The 26,814-nt window shown below is 39.8% G+C and overlaps 1 protein-coding gene across 1 annotated transcript in view; it reads left to right on the top strand.

The window, feature by feature from the left end:
• Ndst3 (N-deacetylase and N-sulfotransferase 3) overlaps positions 1–26,814 on the top strand; it is a 144,653-nt gene that overhangs the window by 58,641 nt on the left and 59,198 nt on the right. The window contains exons 4-5 of the mRNA XM_042697588.1: positions 3,464–3,618; positions 23,753–23,938. Of these exons, the coding sequence (XP_042553522.1) occupies positions 3,464–3,618; positions 23,753–23,938 (341 nt within the window). The remainder of the gene's footprint in view (positions 1–3,463; positions 3,619–23,752; positions 23,939–26,814) is intronic.

The following is a 26,814-nucleotide window of genomic DNA, read 5'->3' as shown; positions in this document are numbered from 1 at the left end:
AACTTGACCTCTTATAGCTGCTTAGCTTGATTTACCCAAAGATATGTATAAGAATTCACCAGTATCCAGACTTTCTTGTTCAACATGACTTTTCATTTCATAGCCGATGTATAAGCTATAGTTCTTTCATTTTTCATTTCTGTGTAGTATTTCATTGTCTGACTGCACCAATATTCCTTTATCCATTCCACTGCATTGGAAGCAGGTGGGCTGTTTCCATGCTCTGGCTTTTATTAATAGCTCTGCTGTGAACATTGTTGCTCTCATCCTCCAGAGCACTCTTCTTTGCTATTGGTTATCATCTGGGACTAGAACTGCTAGACAGCACACATATGATATATGATAAGCTTTTCATAGAAAACACGCAGGCAGTTTGTCAAGCTGATTTTACCAATTACATACCAAATACATACATGTATGTATTTACCGCTAGCATGAGTGATATTCCCCTGCAGGGCAACCTGGCCAATAGCAATGCTTTTTTTAATTTGAGCCTTTCTCATCAATAGGAAAATATCATCTGATGTTTTTATTGCCTGTTTCTCTGATAGGTATAAACAGTACATGAGCATCTTTCATATGTTCCTTAGCTCTTTGGAAATTCTCTTTTGAGGAACAGGTTTTTTTGTTATTATTAATTTGTAAAAGTTTTTTTTTTGGGGGGGGGGGTCTGGTAGTGGGGCCTGAACTCTGGGCCTGGGCGCTGTCCCTCAGCTCTTCAGCTCAAGGCTAGCGCTCCACCACTTGAGCCACAGCACGGCTTTTTTCTTTTTGCTTATGTGATGCTGAGGAATCGAACCCAGGGCCTCATGCATGCAAGGCAAGCACTCTACCACTGAGCCACCTTCCCAGCCCTTGTAAAACATTGTGTGTGTGTGTGCTGAGGCTTAGACTCAGAGCCTTGAGTTCTCACTCAGCTTGCTTGATCACTGCTGGCAATGTACCTCTTGAGCCATGACACCAATCTGGCTTTTTGCTGGTTAACTAGGACATTTCTACCTAGCTAGCTGTAAACCCCAGTCCTCTAGATCTCAGTGTCCTAGGACTGGAGGTGTGAGCCACCAACACCTGGCTTGTTTTACTTTTTGAAGCAGGGTCTGGCTCTGTAATCCAGGCTGGCCTCAAACTCACTGTGTATTCCACTGTCGTCCTGAACTCCCAATCCTCCTGCCTTAGACTCCCAAAGCAGGGATTACAGGCACTTGCCACCACACTCAGCTTCAGGCCAATTCTAAGTGAAACTGGTGCTAATGACACTCATGTCTCATTCTTGACTTCAGTGGGGAACTTCAATGTATGTGTTCTTGTTCTCAAAAGGAATCTTGCAATAACATATTTTTCAGCGACTCCTTATTAGTATAAGAGCTCCCTTTCCTACACTCCTCGGAGTGTATCATAAATGGATGTTGAAAGTACTTCAACAGTATAATTCCTTTGTCACTTCTGACACACAAAAAATGAACAGTTGGAAGTTTCCACTGTATGAAAGCAGAAATTAAAAGTGTCTATTTTTAAAATGAATTAATGAATAAATGATGTAGTGACAGTAAAATCGCCTTTGTTTTAATATAACTAGTTATCAAGAACAAGGCCATGACATAAAATCTGACCCCATTGTTTTCCAAAAGCCAACATTCTGACCTTTTGTTCTAGACTCGACATTTTGTCAGCAAGTGATGCTATTGTCAAGTGATGCTATCACTTGAATGTGGGGTGTATTAATCTTAATTAAATGTCACAATAAGTGACTTAGGGTAAGTTTTACTTATTGTCCTATAGATCAGGTTTTTTAGCCCCTAAAGTGAGCTCTGTAGTGGCCCTCACTTGGTATCAGGTGCTAAGTACTGAACATAATGCTCGTTCAAGGTACAGCTTGGTTAATGATGATTTTTAGTATAATATCAAGAAGAAAATACTGCAGAACAAATGCCCCAGAGGTAAATCATTTAAGTAGAAATACAATAAAATTTAGGAAGTTTTAGCCTGGTTCTGCAGTATGTTAAGTAATTTAACTCCTTATTCTTCTTCTTATCTCCCATTCTGACAAAGAAGGCCAGGACAATACAATTGTGAATGACATTTCAACTGTGATTATATTTTCATCATAATTTTAAAATACCAAGCGACAGACACTTGCGCTCAATTTCATTAATTACAATTTAAAACATTCCCCAAAGTAGGATTAAAATGAAACAATAAATGAGGCTATGAAGAGAAAAGAAAAGGCATAAAATTATACCTACTATAAATTACGATAAGCTTGAACTCCTTTGCGATTCTGATATATCCACATTTTTCAGTGCAGATTTCGCCGTGATATTGATGACAGGATAATGTCTGCCTGACCTATTACCCTGAAGAGCCCTGAGGTCTGCTGCACTATCCCAAAAAATAAACTTCAGGAGGAAAAAAAAGAGCCATGTAGCAAATGAATGAAGGAGAGAGGTCAGGACAGATGTGAGGGAAGACCGGAAGTCTATGTAGCATAGAACAGAACTCAGGAGCAAGAAGAGGGAGACTTTAAAATCCAGAGACTTTCAGTACACTTTGTCCAGAATTTATGTGGGGAGGAGGTAGAAATCAGGATTGACTCAAGTACTGGGAAAGCCCAAGAGACTACTGTCTATTTGCTATGTGAAGACTACCGCAAAATGACTGACTTAATGATAAGGTGTCCGAGGAACACAAATGATGAAATTATTTTGTTGTAACTATACATAGAACCCATGTCAAAATGATTTCCTGCTGAGGCTCACACTGTTTCCATAGTCATTTCCCACAATTACCTTCTTTCCAAACTACAAATTGTTCAAAGATACTAAAGGTTCAGAGTTCTTGGGAATGGTTATATGCTTCCGTCTGGCAGCAATGTTTATATTTCATGTTGAGCTTTCATTTGTTGCAGTTCTTTGGTTTGACGTCCAGGTCTTGCTCTTGCCTACGCAGGTGCTCTATCACTTAAGCCATGCCCTTTTCCCTTTTTGCTTTAGTGATTTCCAGGGGTGGTGAGGGAGGAGAAGGTCTCACCTTCTTGCCTGGGCTGGCCTGAACCACAGTCCTCCCGTTTAACCTTTGCACATAGCTAGAATGACACGTGTGCATCATCATAGACCGCTATTGGTTCCGATGAGGTCTTGCTAACTTTTCATCCAGGCTGTTGATGAACAACGATCCTCCCAATCTCTGCTTCCTCAGGAGCTGGGATTACAGGAGTGAGCCACCATGCCCACCAGAACATTTTTTTAAGGTTTATCAGAGTCTGTGGTTGTCCTCCAACAGATTTACCTTTGCTATATTTATGTACACATTTTAGAAGTATTAAGGTAGTGTAAATGGTGTTTGCCAATATATGAGAGTACGTAATTAGCCAGATTAAATAGGTAGACAGATGATAGATCGATAGACAGATGGACAGACAGATAGATGTCATCTGAATTAATTGAGGGTTTAATTCCCCCTGCAGGGACACAGGAGGAAGATGAAGGTGATGACCTTCTGCTGGGGTCGGTGGACGAGTTCTGGTGGTTCCCACACATGTGGAGCCACATGCAGCCCCACCTCTTCCACAACGAGTCCTCTTTGGTGGAGCAGATGATTCTCAACAAAAAGTTTGCCTTAGTAAGTAGTCCTTCTGCTTGCTGCATTGAACTTGTGTAAACTAAGGAGAGAAATGACAAGGTTTTAATGTTCTTTGGACTTAATGGCCTATTGGCCCTCTTCAAGCAGCCTTCCAGGGATGGTGAAGACCTTGGGCAAACAGTCTTTGATCACTGGCTCCAGAGTTTGTACGGTGTGCTCCTCACTGGCTGACTCAGAGAGACTCCATAGCCCACCTGACTCAGTCACGTTGGGATTATGTGCAGAGCTCATTGCACTTGTCTCCTGTCCAAAAGCAGCTTTTTGTTGCCCAGGAGATCCTGCCACAGAACAGTCCATGACTAGTGTCACATGACAAGAACACAAAACCTTTAGTTTCCCTTTAGAGAAACAAGCAATGTTGGGAGTGGTGAGGTCAAGTTCTTACACCCTGAAATATGAATAAGCCTTTCTAGTGGGATGAATTGAGTAAGCTGGGAAGGGCAAAAGACCAGGTAGGAGAACACAAAGTGGACACAAGGCACTGAGGCATTCATCTAGGCAGGCAATGGAAATGACAGAAAACCCACAGAACATCATCTCAAACACACACATTCTATGGAGGGAGCTTTTGAAGGAAGGTAGTGTGAGCTTGCTGCAGCCATGGACGCATTATGCCCAGTTTTGACCAATTGCAGTCAAAGAAGGACCAATAAATAAAATCAAAAGAAATCTCACAAACAACCATTTTAAATGTGCACCTGCCCATTGCACAGCTCAGCTGGTGGAGGAAAGCACTCAATCCTGTGTTTAAACCCTGGGATCTGTCTGCTGTTTCCCTGTCCCTAAACTTACGAGAATCTGCCATCCATGAAGCAATCGGTGCCCCAGAAGTAAAGTAAATACTAATGCACGGCATTGGCGTGATAGAGTAAAAATTTTAGATTTGTTGAAACATGATATGCCTTTAGCAGAAGTTGGGTGGTACTATGGGAGGAATGAATGGCACATTCAGAGTCCAGCACTGAATTAGGTCCTGAGTACCCCTGTTTTGTCCCTAATCGTGACTCCTAGAAACCATCTGCTCGTAGTTACTGAGGTTTGATTGTACTTGCAAACTCTAATAAGATGGGGAGAGTCACCTTATTTCTTGGGGAACCAAGAAATAAGTAAATAAAAATGGTAAGTTGCATGTGAAAGTAAACATTACACAATTTGGAATTGTGTACTAAAGCGAAACATCAATTCTGTTCTCTTCGGAGGGCTAATTAGCAATGTTAATCAGCAAGCGGAGATGTGGAGGAGAAAATTACTTTCACACCGCTTCATACCTCTCTAGAGAAAGGAATCTGTGAGAGAAGAAGGTGTGTAAACACAGTAAAGAAAGACAGCAGTAAAAGATGAAATACTGCGAAGTGGGGTTTTTGGTAGGGTGGCCTTCAAAGAGAATGTATGAAGGCAAGTTAGATAAAAGGCAGAATGCTCACTGTCACAAGCCTTGAAATAAACACCAGGAATTGGGTACTGGAAAGGGGTAGGAGGGACAAAGGGGAAATGGGTAGATGAATGAAGAGGAGATGGGAAGAGTGCAGTCCAGAATTCAATGTATATCCTACAAAATTAAGAAAAGTGAGGGAAGGGGTGGGTAGGCCAAGAATGGGTAAGAATGTTGAAAAGGGTAATATTCATCAAGATGCATTGTATTCACAAACTGCTTTGTTAAATGGCAACTCTTAAACAACTACTTAAAGGCAATAAACTAAATTAATTAGTTAAAAAACTAGAACAGCATACAGAGCTCTGCTATTATTGAATGAATAAATGGATGCTTATACTGTGTTTATATTTGGAACAATTTGACATACTTGAAAGTAAACATAGTAAGAGCAGGCATGCAGCACCTGAGTTAAGGATGTGGTTTAGAATTGCTTCCTGAATTGAAAGAGTAATTCAAAATAGAGATTTGATCATTCTTACCTTCCAGATTTAGAAAGCATGCAGATGTGTCTTAGGAATGTCAATCATCACTAATGACATGATGACAACCCAAATTATGATCCTTGATGCAGTGTAGAACAGTCATAAAAGACCTTCAGAAATAAGATCAAATAGATTTTTAGTGTTTAAATGTAGATGTAGATCAGTGATTTTTTTTATTTGTCAGAGAAGGACAGATTAATCAGTCCCAAGCCATAATAACAGAGAATAAATATGTAAAGTATGTGAGCCATGCTTAACATATAACACTCAACAACAGCAGCTGGTGTTTTTTCTCATCGTTATATTCAGTATCATAAAATTACCAGATTCAGTTTTTGTCTAGGCACTTGAGGTGTCACCGTGACCAATAAAGGGGACAAGGTCTTTAAGCTTAAAAGTTTCTTTGTAGAGTGGGGCACCCAGGGCTCACGCCTGCCATCCTGGCCACTAAGGAGGCTGAGATATGCAGATCGCAGTTTGAAGCCAGTCCAGGCAGGAAAACTTGTGGGACTCTTATCTCCACTACACTACAAAGAAAAAAGAAAAGAAAAGAAACATGGAAGTGGAGCTGTGGCTGAAGTAGTAGTGCACTAGCTTTGATCAAAAAGCAGCTCAGGGACAGCATCCAGACCCAGAGTTTGAGCTCCAGGATGCATGCACTCACACACATACACACACACACACACACACACACACACACACACACACACACACACACAAGTTACTTTTTATTAATATGACATTTGCTTAATATGAAGTTATACAATTTATAAATATATGTTAGCTCTTCACAATAAGGGATTCAAGTTCTGAAACTGCAAAGAAGCTGTTTCAACTGCATAGAAGATGTGATATGAAAAAGATCAAGGATTTCCATTTCAAACATATTGTCTATTATTTCCTTTTTATTTCTCACAACAACTCTGAATGTAAGGCATGTATATTCTCCCTTTGTAGATCATAATCATAGCCTGGTGCCAGTACTAAGGCCTGTAATTCTAGCAAGAGGCTGAAATAACAAAAAAGACCATGATTCATAGCCAGCTCAGACAAAAAAACTGAGAGATCTCATTTCCAAATAAACAAAAATAGCAAAAAGCAGGACTGGATATATGACTGAAGTGGTAGAACACCAGCAAACCAAGCAAGTGTGATAACTTGAGTTCAAACATTGGTACCAACAGATAGAGAGAGAGAGAGAGAGAATAATTTATTATTATAAAACTTACTAGTGGTAGACTTAAGACAAGAAATCCAAGTCTATTATCACTGTATAAATTGTCTTTGCCAGCCTCGTCATTAGCCTCGCAGGTGTGTGATCTGAATTTCCCTTCTGATTGGAGTCCATGGCTATATCAGTACTCCTGGACACAGGGACATAGACAACTTGAGTTAGAAGTCACATGACAGCTTTTCCCTTGGGTTCTCTAAAGATCCCGAACATAGCCATGCTGTGTTAAATCACTCAGGAGATGAACAAGTAATTGTTCAGATTCTTCCACATGACTGAATATTACTTACCAGTAGATAGAGAAATCACTTGATTTCAGGAGGAAACTAATCTAGACAAGATTCTGTCCTAACTCTGTACTCTAGATACATGGAGCAAATGATTCAGTTGTGTTGTTGTATGCTTAAATTGGGTTAGATCCTGCTTTTATCTCTCTGCCTAGAAGCTGTTGAAAACGTTTATTTTAAAATAAATGTGGATGTTTCTCAATGAAAGCACTAAAAAGACATTCAAAGAAATATCAGACTGCCTTAAGAGCAATGGGCCTGTGATATTCAAATGGGTAGCTGAGCCAAAAGACACGGAAAGTATTCCTGCAACTAAGAATCTGAGAAGACATAAAAAAAATTCTGGGCCCCACTTTCACTGTCTACAACCAAACACCTGCCTGCTTTACTGGGCATAAGCAAAGGCATCTGGTCAACTGTACTACATACACAAGGTAGACTCTTCTCACTCACAAAGGACTTGATGTCCATTTTAATTTATGTTTCAAAGCTCTGTCTAATGGCTGATTGTGAAAGGTCGAGCAAATTCTTTATGCAAATTTGCTTTTGATGATTGCAGCCATGCAGGGAAACTCTAGATCTTGATAAATTTGTAGTTAGAAAGTATGGTCTAGTCAGGAGCAGAGTCTTTGAAAGCTACTATGTCTGAGGTAAGGGCTCATATAACAATAATAATTGGCCCATCACATGGTTTGAAGTATCTATTGTTTAGCTTTTCAAGTGAGAGAAAATGTCAATAGAAAAGTAAAATCACATTGCATTTATACCTCAAAAGATCACTGGCAACATATATTCTCAACTGAAAAGCTGGACCTAAGTTTTGACATATGGTAGTAGTTAAATTGTTCAGGATAAAATAATTAATAGAAATGTTTATCATAGAACTCTTTCTCAATCCTAGATGATACCTAATATGGTTGTAGAAAATTTATGATGATTATTAGTAGTAGAACAATGTTCCTAACCACACAAACTCTTTTTTTTAATTGTGAAAATACTGAACAGAGGGGTTACAATTACATGGGCAAAATAATGAGTACATTTCTTATCAAGCATTGTAGCCTCCTCCTTTGCACACAAACTCTTTTCAATGGATTATATCACTTTGGAATAATTTCTCTTTTCCTACTTTTCCAAGGTTAGCAGAACCTGCTCATTTACATTAGCTAGAATGTCTATTGTCAATGATATAACTTTTTAGATTAGTGAGCACATTAACTTTTCCAATACGGAAATAAAGATCATAGTACCAAATTATAATTTACAATATATTGAAAGACTTGCTGGCTTATGAAATATGTTATGCTCTTTCAACTAGTTTGCTTGCCAGGACAAGAAGAAATAAATCCAATCATTTCCATTTCTGTGAACCATTTTATTAAAAGGCACATTATATTTTCATTTTATTGATGTTGAACACAAGGTATAATTTTAGTAGTCTTAATAGAAGTGAAGAATTCCTGCCAGCATTTAGAGTCCACTCTGAGCTGGTAGGCTGCTTCTAGAATCATCCAGGCAGCACCAATTAAAAGAGACATTGGCCGTTATTCAGAGACGGATGCACAAAATGTCTCATTTATTTCATAGAGTAAGTGGCTGGGGGAAGTTGAACAGGGCAAGAGAGAAGAGAAGAGTAAGAGATATATTATGAAGGCTAATATTCAATGTCAATCTTACCATGGTCAAGCATGTTAGTACAATGGGAAATACTGCACTCCCTAACCCCACAGCCTTCCTCACACCCTACCCTGGGATGCCTCAAACCTTGGACTTACCCAGCAGCTAAAGGAGACCCAGAATGTGTCTCCAGCATCCAGCCCCACTCAAGAGCTGGCAGCAGTCTTGAGTGGGCAGTGATGTGGCAGGCTGCTTGGTAAACATTTTGAGTACCACTGAATATAACGATTCACTCTCAAGATGTAGAAAAGACTGGGATTGGTGTTTTGATAAAGGAAGTCACACAAGAGAGAATAGAGTCCTGTAGGGCTGTAAATGTGGCTTAGTGGTAGAGTGCTTGCCTCAAATGCGTGAAGCCCTTGGGTAGATTCTTCAGTACCACACGCACAGAAGAAGCAGGAAGTGATGCTGTGGCTCAAGTAGTAGAGAGCTAACCCTGAGCTAAAGAAGCTCAGGGCCAGATCCCAGGCCCTGAGTTCAAGTCCCAGAATTGGCAAAAAAAAAAAAAAAAAATAGAGTCCTGTAGATATAAGACATGTGTGCTTGTGTAAGCAGAATAGACCCTGACATCAGTTAGGGACACAGGAAATGCCTATAGGATGCAAATGTAAGTAAACATTACTTCAAACTTTTAAGAATCTACTTATTGTAGTCTTAAAATATGACTTTTGTTACTAGTTGGGTATGGTGAGCCCACAGGTGAGAAGACCTTTGAGAAGGCTGTTTGTTATTCACAGCTCTCCAGAGGAAGAGGTGTCGCGCTGGCCTTCGGTGCTGCGTGGGGAAGTCCTGGGGCAGGGCTGGGAGCAAGGGGGAAACGTGAATGAAGTCTTGCTGCATGGCATCCATAGGGAAGGCAAGGCAACGTCTAGGATCGGGCTCAATGTCAGTTACTTTGGGTGATTTCAGTGGGCTCTGAGAACTAGAGTTATTATCTCCTTGCCACTGGCCATGGGGTGGTCAGAGCACAGGAATAATTCACTCAGCACATGAGCATCATAAGCAAGGAGGTGGCTGAGGGGAGAAGCTCTGAATGGGTTGACTTACATAAAGAGTATGCTCTCGAAGGATGAACAGAGGCAGCAGAGACGCTCACTAGACACTATGTCAAAAATGAACTATACAACTTGTCGGGGAGGGAGTCAGGAGGGAAAAAAATGGGAGAAAATGAGGGAAGAGGGGACATTGTTAAAAAAGACATGTACTGTTTACCTGACTTATATAACTGCAACCCCTTTGTGTATCACCTTTACAATAACAATTTTAAAAACTTGAAATCCATAAATAACTAAATAAATAAGTACAAAAAATACAAAAATAAATAAATAAAGAGTATGCTCTCTGAAAGAGTTTGTTACTTCTGGAACTTGTCTAACCATAGGAGCAACGGTCTTTTGCAAAATCCTGAGTATCAGCAACTGATGATCAAATAGAAAAAAATATGACATACATACATAATGGAGTATTAGTCAACTATTAAGAAGAATAAAATTATGTCATTAGCAGGGAAATAGAATAAGAGATCATATGTTATATGAAATAAGCCAATTTTGAAGATCCACATCGTATGTTCTGTCTCATATGTGGAAATTAGTCCTTAGACATGAATGACAGAGCCAGGTGCCAATGGCGAATACCTGTAATCTTACAGCTGAGGCTGAAATCTGGAGGATCCAAATTTGAGGCCAACCTAGGCAGAAAAGTTCACAAGACTCCATCTCCAAGTAACCAACAAGAAGATGAACTGGAGGCATGGCTCAAGTAATACAACACCAGCCTTTAGCAAGTAAGCTAGAAGACCATGAGACCCCAAGTTCAAGCCCCAGTACTGGACAAAGGAAAAAGAAATGACAGGAGCTGGGAACATGGTGGCTAGTACACCTGTAATAATAGCTTCTTGTAGTTCTAGACAAGATCAGGCAACATTTCAGAAAAGGCTGAGTGTGTTGATGCATGCCTGTCGTCCCAGGAACAGCAAGAAGCATAAATAGGAAGATCATTGTCTAGGATGACGTGGTGAGACCCTATCTCAAAAATATCCAGAGAAATTTTTTTTAAGGCTGGAAGCAAGACTCAAGTAGTAGCAAGACTGAAGGGCCATAGCAAGTGCAAGACTCTGAGTTCAAATCCTCTACCACAAAACTAAAAGACCAAAAAGAATGTCAGGATCTGTGTGTGAGTTGGTATCAGTGAAAAGAAGTGGAACAAAGGTAAATATGGTTGAAGTACTCTGTACAAGTACATGGAAGTAGAATGGCAAAACCTGTTGAACTCCTCTCTGGAAGCAGGCTTGAAGGGAGACAGGGAGGATGGAGGGAGTACATGTGATCAGGATACAGTGCATGCCTGTATGGGAATGTTACCAGGAACCTCCTGTGTACACTGAACACACGTCATAAAAATGGAGGAAGGCGAAGTGCAGGAGATCAAAAGGCACGCCTACGTGACGCTTGTACATGCATCTCTCCAGCTTCTGGGTCTTGGAGCACTCACTTCTGTTTTGAGACCTCCTTGTCATTCTGGCTGCCATATTTGTAGCACTTCTAACTTCTAACTACTCCTACCCCACCCCACCCCCATCTAGCATTGACTGTGCCTGTCACTGGGGAACAGATAATAATAAAACATCCTTCCTTCATTTGCACTTGGTTTTGTTATCATGCCTGTATCTCCAACTGCCAACAGACAGTTAGTTAAAGCCTCTGTCCAGTGGCTTTTATTAACTAAACGTAAGTTTGAGAATGCAGTTGGCCATTTAATATTTCATACTCATTGTCTGCTCAGTATTTACTATATAAATATCATACTTAAGATTTATTATATATCTGGACACAAGTGGCTCACATCTGTAGCCCTAGCACTAAGAAGGCTGAAATCTGAAGATCATGTTTTGAAGCCAGCTTGGTTATAAAAGTCTGTGAGACTCTTATCTCTAACTAACAACTCAAAAGCCAGAAATGGAGGGGTGGCTCAAGGGGTAGAACACTAGCCTTGAGTAAAAAAGCTACATCCAGGCCCTGAGTTCAAGCCCAGTACTGGAATGCGCACACACACACACACACACACACACACACACACACACACACACACACACACACAGAATGTTTTATTCTGTCACATAACAGGCTTTATATTTTTGCCAGCTTTGTGCCTTTCCTATATTTTGTGGTGCCTGCAGTTTTATCAAGTTACTGGAAAAGCTGATCATAATAATATCATACTAGCAGATTTGTGCAAGAACAACACAGCCTTCATTCCAAATTTATATAGGCTCAATAATCACCATTATTTCAAAATAGTTCACATATCAACTACAAATCTCTCTAATTCAATAAGCATCCACAAGGAATATACAAAACATTTCAGGGAGCCTTTAGAAAGTCAAGAATGAAGATATGTGAGACATTTTTATGATAGCAATTTAGCACTTTTATTTTGAAAGGAATTTATAGGGGCCAGGTCTGGTGGCTCATGGATATGATCCCAGCCAAGTGGGACGTAGGTCTCAGGAGGATCAAGATTCCAGGCCAGCCTGGATAAAATGTTAGCAAGACCCTAACTGAAAAAAATAACTAAAACAAAGGATGTGGCTCAAGAGTAGAGGATCCTCTGGATCCTAGTCTCCTGGGTAGCTAAGATCACAGGCATGAGCCACCAGTGCCTGACTCGTATTTAACCCATCCTAGAGAAAGATTCCATGTTTTCTAACAATACCGAGGGTGTAGAGACTCATTTCTCAGTTCCTTTCCCCTTTTCCTCTTACACAAATGCAAGCTTTCATCTCTAGCACATATATCTGGTGACTTAAACTGGTCTTGCGAAAAGAAAGACAAATTTAGCACATGTACTATATGAAAATAGCCCCTCGCTGTCCAAATTTATGTGGACATGAAGTGATCTAAAGCCTTTCAGAGTTCTCCTATAAATTCTTACTTGTGGGCTGAAGCGGCGTGTGCAGGAGGGGAAGGTCTATTTGCAGAGCCATGATTGCTGCTCCTGAGTCTTGATTGCTTTGGCCATCCTTACGTTCACTTTCATTGGAGAGGTCATGTTTTCTGATCATTTTGTGTTTGCTGGTCATTAAACACAGCTGGGAGGTAAGGGATGGCCTAGGAGAAGGGAAAGTAAATTCTGTATAGAGCTAACCCTGGGCCTACTTTGATGTTTTCTCCCACTCTGCACTATCAACCATTTCACTGATTTCCAGGCAATGCTTTCTATTTATTAGTATTATTTTTAGTACTACTACTATTATTATCCTTAAGTAGTGTACAAAAGAGTTGCAATTTAACAATGCAGTTTACAAATACAATATATTTTGATCCTATCACCCTTTTCAACATTGCTTTCTCTTTTTTTTTATTGTCAAGGTGATGCACAGTGGGGTTACAGTTGCATAAATAAGGTGATAAGTACATTTCTTGTCAAATTTGTTAACCCCCTTCCCTCATTTTTCTCCTACTTTCTCTCCCCCCAAACCTCCCGAATTGTACAGGTCATTTCCAACATATTGTCTTGTGAATATCGCTGTTGCGCTGGTTCCCCGCTGTCCTTTGACTCACCATTCTGTTGCTCCCCTTCACTTTCCTAATTCAAATAAATGTATATACAATACCAGAGTACCAAAATCAAATATAGTGACAACAGGGGATATACGTTAGGGGGAAGAACTTACAAAAGAAACAAAAAAAATCACATAGTACATTAAAAACAACAAAGTAAAACCTCTTGTGTCCATGTCTTAGAGCTCATTTCGCTTAGTATCATCTTATACGGTTTGGGGTTTGTTAGCAGTGGGGCTTGAACTCAGTGCCTGGACACTGTCCCTGAGCTCTCTTGCTCAAGGCTAGCGATCTACCTCTTTGAGCCACAGCACCAACCTCAGATCTCAGCCTCCTTGAGTAGCTAGGATTATAATGTGAGCCACCAGCACCTGCCAACACTGCTTTCCTTGTATTGTTTAAGGTTCTTTTTTCAAATTTTCAACACCGTTCCATTTTTCATTTTTCCTTCCCACATCTGGACCGCTATAGCTCCCTACTCCCCCATTCTTTTCATTCACACTTGTATTGGGAATGTTGTCAAACTCAGATGATTTTGCCTTCACCATGTGTGACAGATACCTGGATTTCAGGTAGGAAGATTCTTAACTCTCCTGGGTAAATGCTCAGCTCCCCCCAGATTAACCAGACATTGTCTTAGTTCTTTCCACACATCTACAAGTCCACCTGTAAGTCTGATTATTCTCGTATTTGAAAGGTTGCAGAACTTAAAGTTATTTTTCTAAGATTACACAGCCAGTGGCTGCTGGGAAAAGGGTTTTATTTCTTGTAAGTCAAACTCCAAATACTTAGTCACTATCATAATTTGCTCATTTGAAAGCTACCACATTATTGATACTGCTATTACACAAACCTCCTAAGAATGTGATTACTTCTCTAACAGGGAATACTTTTAAAACAGTCAGTACATGACAATAAGGTCTCGCTCTTCAATCATGGTTTATATGGTTTATATCATTTCATTTTGGGCATTCATTTTACTTTATGTACTTACTTAGTCATTTTTTTGTTTTCCATTATTCATAAGTGGTTCCATAAGGGGGTTTCATTTCAACATTATGAGTACAATGTATATTGATCAATGGCACCCCTTCCGTCCTTCTCCCCAGCTCTCCAACCTCACCCACACACTTGATGATCCTACTTCCATTTTTACACATGTATATTGGATATTATGGCTGCATTCTTTCCTGCTCCTCTCTCCATTTGTCTCCCCTCTTCCTGTTGACCTCGCTCACTCACAACAACAGCTTCTTGATATTCATTTGGTTAAACTGTTTGTTAGCCAGCTGCTTACCAGCTGTAATCCTAGCTACTCAAGGAGGCTGAGATCTGAGGATCACAGTTCAAAGCCAGCCCAGACAGGAAAGGTCATGAGCCTCTTATCTCCAATTAACTACCAGAAAACCAGAAGTGGTGCTGGGGCTCAAAGTGGTAGAGCACTAGCCCTAAGTGAAAGAGCTCAGGAACAGTACCCAGGACCTGAGTTCAAGCCTCATAACCAACAACAACAACAATAACAATTATTTGTTAGTTGTTCAAAACAGCTGTGCCATTGGAATCACCTCCTGCATATACCACACTGTAGTCTATTTTCTTGTATACATATGCATATGGCCCTGTATATGTTTTCATATATGTTTATAATTTACATCTAATTTATAATTTAGATCTAATTTCCGCATATGAGAGAAAACACTATATCCTTTGATTACCTAAGACTGATTTACTTCACTTAACAGAATTGTTCCAGCTTCATCCATTTTTCTCTACTATTCTTCCTGATGGATGAGAAAATATAACTCCATTGTATTACTCCATATGTGTATATATATAATATATATACATGATATATACACAATATTACCTATATTATGATAATATAATAAATATGTAATATGTAATATAATATATGGATCTATCCATCCTTTATAGAGCATTTAGGCTGTTTCTATAACTTAGCTAAACAAACATTACCACCCCAATGTATTACAAATACCAAAGTGCATGCAATGCACTGACAAACAAACATCATCCTACTGTTTTAGAAATACAAAGCTTCAATCAAAATTAGTACTGTGTTGACTTAAAGATTCCGAGTTTAATCAGCCTTGTATATTTTCAGAGAGACTACATATGTTTCAAAGAGTCTTGGAAATTTAAAACTGCTACTAAATTGTTTATAGCTTTATTAACTCTCAGAGACCTCAGGGGTCCAAATAAAATTCACTGCTTCAAACTCTGAGAAAGCTAGATTAAATTGACCCCACTAGTTCTATCACTATATCCCCAGATAATTTTCTTTTTGGTTATTTCACTACAATATAAAAAATAAAGCTTCATAAATTCTTTTTATTTTGTATTTCTGCAAACTCTCCTTCTTGTGTTTACTTGAATAAATCATAGCAATTCAAACAAAAACCATCCTGGTGCAAGCAGAGTACAAGTGTTTACATCAATCCTCTGGGTATTCTCAAAAAGCACATCCTTTAGTAGTGCCGTTACTCATATGGCACTCAGCAAATACATGATAGCCCTCCAACAGTTCTGAAGGGAACTTGAAGAGAAGAAGCCACACTGCACTGTGAAGAGGAAGTAGGCACAAAGTTCACAGATGTGAGGGAAGACTGGAGGAGAATCTGTCACTTGACCCCCCACTCCTGTACTTTTAGAGATCATAATCGAATATGAAGGAGAAAGAAGAGGAGGTGCACATTGTGTAACCCTTCTCAGTTCTGCTACTGAATTTTTAGATTAACTTTTATCTCTGGGATTTGTTCTCGAATTTGACCTGCTCAATTTCATTCTAACACATCAAGTAATTCACCTAGTGGCTTGCAGGTGCACCTGAGGGAAATGTGTGGTGTGTAGGAAGAGTTTCTGCTGATACTATTTCTACTATTGATGACACTTATTGATCCCTCATTTCCCATTTAATATACAATACTGAGTACTTTTGCCAGAAGATATTTATACTGCATATTCCTTTACTTTAATCATAATATTCACCTTTTTTTGTCAGTTAGGGGATTGAACTCAGGGTCTGGATGCTGTCCCGGAGCTCTTTTGCTCAAGGCTAGAATTCTACCACTTTAAGCCACAGCTCCACTTCCAGTTTTCTGGTTATTAATTGGAGATAAGAGTCTCACAGACTTTCCTGCCTGGACTGGTCTCAAACCATGATTTGCAGATCTCAACTTCCTGAGTGGCTAGGATTACAGGCGCAAGCCACCAGCACCTGACTAATATTTCTGAGAGGACATTTATTCTATTGGAGAAAACTAGTTTTTTTAATTACATACAACACATTATGATAGTGCATGTTTTTGGAATGTCTGCTCTTAAGAATTCTGAGTTGTTTGGGGGAGAAGGTATGGTAGAAGAAGATACTTACTTTAATCTACTTATTTCTTATTCTTAAAGGAAAGACAATCATGTTAACTTCATGAAAAGACATTAAATGACACCACCACTACTACTAGACTCTAACTTAGTTTAGTCTACCACATTGTGAAATCATTACTTTTATTATCCCAGCTTGGTAAAGAGATTGAAATTTGGTAAAATTACACAACCTGTTCAAGACCCTATGATCCATGAAGTAGAGCATTGAGATTGAGCCTAAGACTCCTAAATCTTTGCTTTCTCCCTAACACTATACAGTTCTCTGTCTCCAGGATTCCTAATACACTGATAAAACGTTTAAGTATCATGGGTTTGGCTATCTTAGGATATGGAGATAATAAGATTCTTTCTTCATTATTTACTTAATTCAACACTGTATATACTCTTTTTTAGAAAGAAGTAACTTCAAGTGATAAGTTCAGACTTCCATTTTACAAGTGACTATATTGCCATGCTATTGGCATCATCTGAAAGTAAATGTATTCTTGTAGAAATAATATCTCAAATAGGCATCATTCTTAAGGAATCCATCTGAAGTCAAAATAAATGAAGTTTTTCTTGAAAACAACTCCAAAATATCAAATGCAAATAGACAAAAGCTTTATTTTAAACTCGTGTAAATTGTAAATGTAAACTTTCAATAGCATGAAACAGTTAACCAAAGCATGATCTTCTGTATACTGACAAAATAAAACATTCAAACTGAACGAGAGAGAGAGAAAGCAGTTAGTAGTATTTGCAAATTGCCTCGTAGTATGTTTTTCCCTGTGTAGATTGCAGCAGATCTGTTTAACTTCTCATCGTTGTGGGATTTTTAATTACATCAGTTTGCATACTTGCTAATCTGTGAAATATGGAGGAAAAAAGCAACGGATCTTTCAGTCATTAGCAGAAAATTAAAAGTTCTTCTATTGGAAAGATTAAAATAGAGATGAACATTAAAAGTAAAGTGCCATTCTGAATAGCTAGCAAGAGTGTAAATAAAGAAATACTATCAAAAGGAGTACTAAATGAAGATTTCTTCAGTAATGAAGTTAATTATGTTGCTGGAGTACTTGAATTCTATTTTTTTCTCTTTTCGTTTTTGGGGAATTTTCTAAGGATTTTTAGCTGGATGAGTTGTAATATCTATACATTGTTTATCTGGAACTATATGAATAATTTAAGAAGGTCTTATCATTTTACATTTTATACTGCATAACTCATATGATTCCAAAATAATAAATGTGTCTGTGTGGCAATGAAATTCTCATTTTCACTAGAGTTTCAAAGAGGTTTTTGGTATTACAAATGTTTTAAAACTTCCCCCATAAGATCATTTTTCAGATAAGCTGGATGTTTCACTGAGACAATTAAGAAAGTGAAAACAAAAGGAAGAAGATGGTCAGGCTCAAGTCTGCACCCTTGTTCTCAGAGTGGTGCTTGCTGCTGCCCAGCATAGGTAGCTAGCAGTGAGTAAACCAATCCAGAACTTTATACATCTTATTGTTGAGTATGGAAGAGAGATATTAGGTAATTAATTGTAAAAGAGATAGGTGTTTACCATGAAAAACAAAGGAAAGCCACTCTAAGAGATGTCTTAATATGTGCTTGATGTACACGAAGCTTGTTAGTAGAGGCTGTTTGAAGGCTGGACAGGATAGCCTACAGATCTTCTCAGGTAAAAGAGAAGAGCAGGAGCACACCAAGGTGGTACAAACCACATATGAGAGGGTACTGAGGTAGGAACAAGTTCAGGGAGCTGGAGGAAAACATGAACATGACTACATGTGCGGGCAGGGGGCGGGGCGGTGATAAGACTTTGAATGAGGCTGTATTTAAGAGGCAATGGTCATACCTGCAGGGATGAAGATCATGCTAGAATTTTGCATTCTAAGTCCAAAGGAAAAACATGGAAATATTCTGGGTTTGGGTTTTTTTTTTACTTTTTATTTTATATTTTGTCGGTCAGGGGCTTGAGCTTTTTTACTCAAGGCTAGCATTCTGCCACTTTGAATCACAGCACTACTTTCAGTTTCTGGTGGTTCACTGGAGATAAGAGTCTCACAGACTTTCCTGCGCAGGCCAGCGTTGAACCACCATCGTCAGATCTCAGTCTCCTGAGTAGCTAGGATTACAGGTGTGACTCCCCAACACCTTGCAACCATGTAAATCTCTTTTGAATAGAGATTCATATGTTTATGTTTGTGCCTTTAAAACAGTTCTTCGTCTGCTTTGTAGAGCATGGAATGCAAGAAGGTAAGGGGGGAAACTGTAGAGTACAAACCTATATTCACAAGCCCTGGGGTTAAGTTAGTGTGTTGGTCTACAATGATGCTGTTGAGAAAAGTGAAGCAGATACATTTAAGATACATACTGGAAATAGTACTGATGGGAAGCCATTATTGGAGTAAGATTAGGGAAGGATGAGGAAAAAGAAGTGTCAAAATAACATCTGTCTTTTTGGCACAGCATCTGGTTGGTTGTTAACTGATTGTGTCATTTAATGACACATCAGAATCGTAAAGGAAGAGCAGATCTGGGGCCAGGGCTGAAAATGGAGATTCAGAGTTCAGATTAGACATGGACTAACCCCACTGGTTCTCTGAGTGTTTAATTTACATGTTATAATAGCATAGCCATACTCCTCAGCTTTTATGATCCATATCTTCTCTTACTAGGAAAACAGAATGCAGAGTACCTGGAGTGAAGATGCTACTTTCATTATGTTTTTCATTGACCTTTGATTGAAAGTTAAACTTTTTAAAAGTAGAATTTTAATTTTAGACTTTCTGCTACAGATTGAAAAACAATATGTGCTTAATCTAAAATTGAAAGACTTGGATGGGAATAGTCAGCCAAGAACCTAGGTATAGCTAGCTCTTCCAGAACATGATAGTCTAAATTTTTCTATGATAGGTTTTTAGGTATTCTCATTCATATACAATGTTAGGAATGCAAATTTGTGTTGCCTTTATCCAAAAATCTTTTAAAAGAGGCTACAATCCTCTTTTAAACATGCTGGTGGCTCATACCTATAATCCTAGCTATTTAGGAAACAGAGATCTCAAAAAAGCATTGTTCAAGGCCAGTTTTGGTTAAAAAGCTCATGAGACCTCTTCTTAACCAATAGCTGAACATGTGGCATGCACCTATCATCCCAAGCTATATTAGGAGACTCAAAACTGGAGGATCATGGTTCCTGGCTAGCCTGGGCAGAAAACCTGTGAGTCTACAGCTCAACAGAAGAAGCCGCATGTGATGACCCGTTGTTATCCCAGCTACAATAAGAAGCACAAATAGGAGAATCACTGTCCAGGCACAATATGTGTTGTTTGTTTCCTTGATGACAGTCATTTGGTCTGGCATGAAATGAACTCTCAATGTAGTTTTGATTTGCCTTTCTATTATGGCTAAGGATGTTGAACATTTCTTCATGCATCTATTGGTCTTTTGTATATCTTCTACAGTGGAGGGGGGTAGGGAACCTGTCTCCTATGTCTTTTGGCAAAGAGGGAAGGGTGGCACATAAGTGTCAACTATCCATAGTCGAATGTAACATAGCTTACAAAAGCAACAAAGGGAGGGGAGGGTAGTAAGGGCAATAATAAGTTCACTAACCGCGTAGCATGTCTCAGGAGCCACAGCTACTGTGCTCAGTACATCATTTAATTACTCTTACCCCTTTGTACTAAGTGCCCTACTGACCAGCATTTTAAGAACAGAGCATGCAGCAAGCCTTTTGCCATACATCACACTGATGTTAATGGGTGAAATGGCCAGATGTGTCTGAGTCCAAGAGGGAACTTTTCTACCACTGTGCCACACTGCACTGGCACCCAAACAGCTCATGAAACTCTACTACTGAAAGCCACAAGGAAAAATATCAACTGTGTATATTGCTTACCAAATACTGTTTGGCAACTCCAAACAAGGGAGACTCTTTTATTATTAAGACAGGGTTCCTGAACACCTAGCAGGTTACTTGCAGGCACTTATAACTGTTCTGAGCATTTTTTTGTTCTATTTTTGCCAATCTTGGCATAAACTGGGCCTGGGAGCTATGCCTGAGCTCTTTTTGCAAAGCTAGCACTCTATCACTTGAGCCACAGCTCTACTTCTGGCTTTTTTGTATAATTAATTGGAGATAAGAGTTTCACAGACTTTCCTGCTCAAGTGTCTTGAAACTACAATTCTCAGATCTCAGCCTCCTGAGTAGCTAGGATTACAGGCGTGAGCCACCAGTCTTGAGCTCTTAATCAACATGATTTCTTATAAAGTTGCCCTGTTTACAGTGATTCCATCCTTGCTTTCATCCCAGGCTCTTCAAAAAGTTTTAAACTTGTGGCAGTTTTTTTTTCTTGTCAAAAAAATCTTTGATTGAAATTCATTTTCATCTGGTTTGTATCATCACATCCTTACTTTTAAATTGCTTTAATTAATCCTGTACAGACCTTTGTTGACAATAATTATGTGTTAATATACCAGGTTGTAATTGAAAAATTGCTTTCGGCCAGATGCTGGTGGCTTCAAGCCTTTAATCCTAGCTACTCAAGAGACTGAGATCTGAGAATCACATTTTGATGATATTCTAGGCAGGAAAGTCTGTGAGACTCTTAACTCCAATCAACCACCAGAAAACCAGAAGTGGAGCTGTAGCATAAGGTGGTAGCCTTGAGCAAAAATACTCAGGAACAATCCCTAGGCCCTAGGTTCAAATACTACGACTGACCAAAACAAAATTGCTTTGAGTTTTTAAAAACTAATATAGACAAGGAGACATTTCAGCTCAGGTTTAGTGATAGAGTAAAGGACTAAGAGTTGCACAGTGAAGGAAATGTCTACATGGGTTGTAGATGAAATGAACACCAATCGCTTCTTCCCAGCCTTCATTAACCCGGGTGTGACTCACTCTACCTGTGGGACCCCATATCATATCGTCCTCCTCATGGCAGCCATACATGGCTCTCACTACTAGAATCCTCATCTCCAAGTGAACCAAGCATTGAGCAATGACCAAGAGAGAGGAGACTTTCCAGTGGAGGGGGCATAATGTGTCCAATGTACAGCAAAGACATGGTGGCAGTCCTAAGGAAATGGGAAAGGAATGGTGGATGCCATAGGAGATCAGGCTATGTGTGTCAGGTTGGGATCAGTTTTTGAGGGGCTTTTGTGTCACCGGAAGGAATCTGACAGGAGCTGAAGGAACTCTGCTTTTCTTCTGTGTTTGGGTGCGTTGCATACTTCCTTCCCCTTTTAGTTAGTATTTTGGTGGAGGGACAAAGCTTACTGCATGTCTTTTGCTCTTTGCTCATCTGTTTGTAGCACATTTCCACAGCTCACTCCCTTAGCAGCCTCATACTATGGTTCTCTGTGTGTGACATTGGTCCATGGCAAGCAGACAAGTATGACTAATTCAAAGGAAATCTACTTAAGTGGAACCTTTGAAGACTATCAAGTAATTAAAAATACAGAAAATAAATTAAGACTCATTCAGGAGAAAAATAATGTCTGTGCCCACAAAAACTGAACCATGGTTCATCATTTCTGCCTGTGTACCCTCCCTCTGTGCCCTACAGCAATCCAGTCAGGGCTCAGGAACCACCTCAAGCAGAACACAGTTTACCATGATGCAAAATTGTCCCAAACCCCTTCAAAATTATCCAGTTTACTTTAGATTTCGTTTGGGTTTTGAAAATAACCTAAGGAAATTATCCGGTTTCACTTTAGATTTCGTTTGGGTATCGAAAATAACCTAAGGAGGACCACGAGAATAAGAAACATTATGACATATGACTGCACTGTTGTGCATGTGTGATTCTGAGATCCCTTTATTGGGACTGAGCATTTCTAGGTTTGAAATGGGAGCTTCCTGCTTGCTCAGCCAGAATTCTACTCCTCAAGCCATGCTTTCAGTTGGCTTTTGGCTGGTTATATTTGCAGATGGACTCTGACTTTTATCAGTGATCCACTGGACCTTAGAATCCCAAGTTGGTAGGATTACAGACGTGATCCACCAGTGCCCAATAAAACCTTTTAAAAATGGACCCATTTTATGTATAAACATCAGATTTCAAGTCATCTAATTTTCCAGATTATTTGGTTCTTATAGTATATTCTGCTGTTGTTATGGGTCTATTTCCAAAAAAACTACTCTATGTAATTTTCGACTTTCTACTTTGTTCTGATGTCTCAGAAGACAATTACTGACCCACATACTAGGGGACAAGCACTGCAGAAACTTCAGCCAACAAAAGAAAATCCTTTGAGCAGGACTGGTGAACTTGAAAGAGTCACTGTTCTAATTCTTGACTTTTGCTCTATGGAGAATGCTCAATACTGTTTGTAACAAGCATTTGTTATTTAAATTGTTGGCACTGTGAGCAAGAGCCAGGTGCCCAAGCTCACACCTGTAATCCTAACTACTCAGGAAACTGAGATCTAAAGGACTGCAACTTTAAAGCCAGTGAGGGCAGAAAAGTCTGACTGACTCTATATCCTAAATAACCAGCAAGAAACTGGGCTAGTATTGTGGCTCAAAGGGAGGGAAAGAGAAGGAAGGGGAGGGGAGGGGAGGGGAAGGGAAGGAAAGGGAATGGGGGGGAGGGGAAGAGGAAGGAAGGGAAGGGAAGGGGAAGAAGGAAATAGGAGGAAGAAAATGAGGGAATAAAGGAAATAAAAAAGAGGAGGGAGGGAAGGCTGAAGGAGGGAGAGGGAAGGGAATGGGAAGAAAGGAAAGGGAAGGAAGGAAGGAAGGAACAAACGAAGGAAGGAAGCAAGGGAGGAGAGAGGGAGGGAGGAAATTGAGAACAATAATAAACACAAAGATGTGTCTGACCTGTCACCTATCAAACCCACCTACAACAAGATCAAAACTGGTAAAAGAGTTGCCTGACTTCATGCTGTCTAGAGGTCTACATGTCTACCACTCCTATTTTTAATACGCAGTGATGTATTTGAGTACATTTATTTAGAGTATATTTCAAAATGCTGTGGTAAGAACCAGATTAGACACAAATCTTGGCCCTGGCTCATCATGGTCTGCTTGGTCTTAGGAACACGGCATTCCCACTGACATGGGCTATGCAGTGGCCCCCCACCACTCAGGCGTCTACCCTGTGCACGTTCAGCTTTATGAGGCCTGGAAGAAGGTCTGGAATATTAAAATCACCAGCACAGAGGAATACCCACACCTGAAACCAGCCAGATACCGGAGGGGCTTCATCCACAAAAACATCATGGTGAGTCTGCTGCCCAACACAGAGCCTGCCACTAATTCCCCAGGACAGGAAGGAGAGAGAGACCAACCATGGGGAAGAATGCCGGAAGGGGTGACATTGAGCAAGATGCATTGTATTCACAAACTGATAGATTGAACTGATACCCCTGGGTACAGCTACCTAGCGATAATATTTTTCTAAAAATCAAACTGTGGTGAAAGCGCCTCTAACAGCACATGCATTTGCTCTTTCTAAGGGAAGGATGTTCTCTTTAAAGTCACTTCTTCACAGTTCTGCAAATGCAACTTATAAAATGGTATATAGCCAGGCATCAGTGACTCACATTTGTAATACTAGCTACTCAGGAGGCTGAGATATGAGGATAGCAGTTCAAAGCAACCCCAGGCAGGAAAGTCCATGAGATGCCTATCTTCAATTAACCACCAGAAAATCTGAAGTAGAGCTGTGGCTTAAGTGGTAGAGCACTCACTTGAGCTGAATTGCTGAGGGACAGAGCCCAGGCCCAGAGTTCAAGCCCCACAACTTACAGAAAAAAAAAAACCAGTATATATTCCTGACATTAAATTGGGGAAACATTACAATGAATTTGCAGGTGATTTTAGAAGTCACTATTTCTCCCCCCCCCAAAAAAAAAACCACACAGTATGACATAGTATGTAAAACTAATGCCAACTCCATTAACTATGCTGCCCTTTTGTAAGACAAACCATGCTTTTCTTCTTACACAGCAAGCTAAAAAATAAAAATTAAGCTACGCAGCAAGAAGCCACATGGAAGACCTGAATAATCATTAACAGATAATAATAGACAGTAATGATAGATAATGTTAATTAGATGATTACTATCCATTGACTAATTCTCTCCAGGGCTTCTGTTGGGTTTTGTTTTGTTTTGTTCTACTATGGTGATTAACAAATATTGCCAAAATATTACTGCCTAATAGTTTGTGAGACCTCCCAAAGTAAGTCATTAAACTTTAGTATTTTTCCTCCAAGTCATAAAATCCAAGGGAGGTACCTGGGAAGTTAGGAATGGACTAATTTAGACTCACACCCAAGGAAGAAACAACCCAAAAATCACTAGGCAATGAGCCACTTGAAACTTTGAATCAGACTGATACTTTTGAACAGATGTCTACCCTTAAGAATTAGGCATAAGTGGGGCTGGGAAGGTGGCTCAGTGATAGAGCGCTTGCCTTGCATGCAGGAGGCCCTGGGTTCGATTCCTCAGCACCACATAAGCAAAAAGAAAAAAGCCGGAAGTGGCGCTGTGGCTCAAGTGGTAGAGCGCTAGCCTTGAGCTGAAGAGCTGAGGGACAGCATCCAGGCCCAGAGTTCAGGTCCCACAACCAGACCCAAAAAAAAAAAGAAAAGAATTAGGCAAAAGGGACTTTTTTCAGACAATATCCTGAGGTCTACAAAAATTAGAGTGGGTAATGACATTCATCTTAGATCAATTCACATCTTGACTTGTCCCTCAATTTAAGAAAAGATATTATAAATGCTAGTTGTGAATATAATAGCCACATTTTATGAGTCTGCCCTTCCTCTGCCCTGAAAATAAATTTACCATGCCTCAAACTGCCAGGGTTCCGACCAGAGTTTAAAAGACCTGACTTGTCTCATAATTTAAAAGCACTCAGTGGTCTTCTGTCATTAAGAACTCATAAGAAGTTTTAGGATAGTGAAGTTAAGTCTCTAAAATGATTTTATTCAATGTTGTTTTGTTTTGTCTCTGTTTCTTATGGCCAGGAAACTTGCTGAGTTATATCTCTTGAGATATGCTCATTTCTTCCTTTCTGAAAACACATTTTGTCTGTATTTTAAATACATGAATTTTGTAGCTAATAACAGGCCCCTAACAGATCCTGTTTTGATGGAATTGTCTCCCTGGTTCCACTTTCGCATAGAAAAGTTGGATGTGTGGTCACCTGGGTGAGAGTTTCCAAGTGAGAAATGTCTGGTAGGCCATGGATTATTCAAAAGGAGAGAGAACAGAACAAGCAGCCATCCAAAGAAAGATACAAAGCAGACCACAGGAGCCAACACACTCTCTTAGTGAGAGACTGTAGCAAAAATAGGGCCAGTACCTGAGGAGTAAATTTTAGGTCAATGCATAGTTTGCTGTTTGAGATGAAGCAAACTCCAGAAATCAAACTCAAAAGCCTTTAACAGAAACTCATTGATTCCTCAATTCCTAATTCAGTTCTGTAGTTGAAGCATTAGCACTGCAGACAGACCTCACTTGCCCTTCCTCAGCCTTATGAGTTCTAGTAGTTTCCACACTGCCAAATACCTCAATCACTCTGGCTTGCATCCTCTTTTGTATCTTCCTATCCCCGTGCAACTTAGACTCATCCAGCCCAGGAGGCCCACAACAGGACTGCTCCTCAGGCCTGTGCCACTCTGCTACCTTGACTTTCTGCCTCTTTCTACTTCAGCATCAAGCGCCATGTCTTACAGTTCCCCCAAAAGAATACTAATATACATGAGCTCTGTGCCAGTCTGAGGCCCACGGTGATTTTACTCTCTTCTGAATTCCTGTACTCCTCTAGGCACACAAAAACTAAACAAGTTCAAAGTTCTTGAACTTTAAGCTGAGTCTTGCACTTTCAAATCAAATAGACAGTGTTTATCTTCATCCCATAAGGAGCTAATGGGAACCAGAGCTGTACTTAATCCTGGTTGTTAAACATGTGTGGAGAGACCCAACAACCTCTCAGCAAGACTATGCATGCTCCCCACTTACTGTGACCAACGCAGCTGCCCACTGGCAAAACCTGTCATTAACTCTGCAGGCAGTCGCCTCCTCCCCCCACCCTCTCATGGTCTCTACTGATCAGAAATAATGTTGGGACCTTTGCCTGTTTTTAGTTA

Source organism: Dipodomys spectabilis, unplaced genomic scaffold, assembly GCF_019054845.1.
Source record: "Dipodomys spectabilis isolate Male_0828 unplaced genomic scaffold, ASM1905484v1 ptg000225l, whole genome shotgun sequence".
NCBI classification, from domain to species: domain Eukaryota; kingdom Metazoa; phylum Chordata; class Mammalia; order Rodentia; family Heteromyidae; genus Dipodomys; species Dipodomys spectabilis.
The sequence above is the reverse complement of the archived record's forward strand: the minus strand, read 5'-3'. Positions and strand labels throughout refer to the sequence as shown.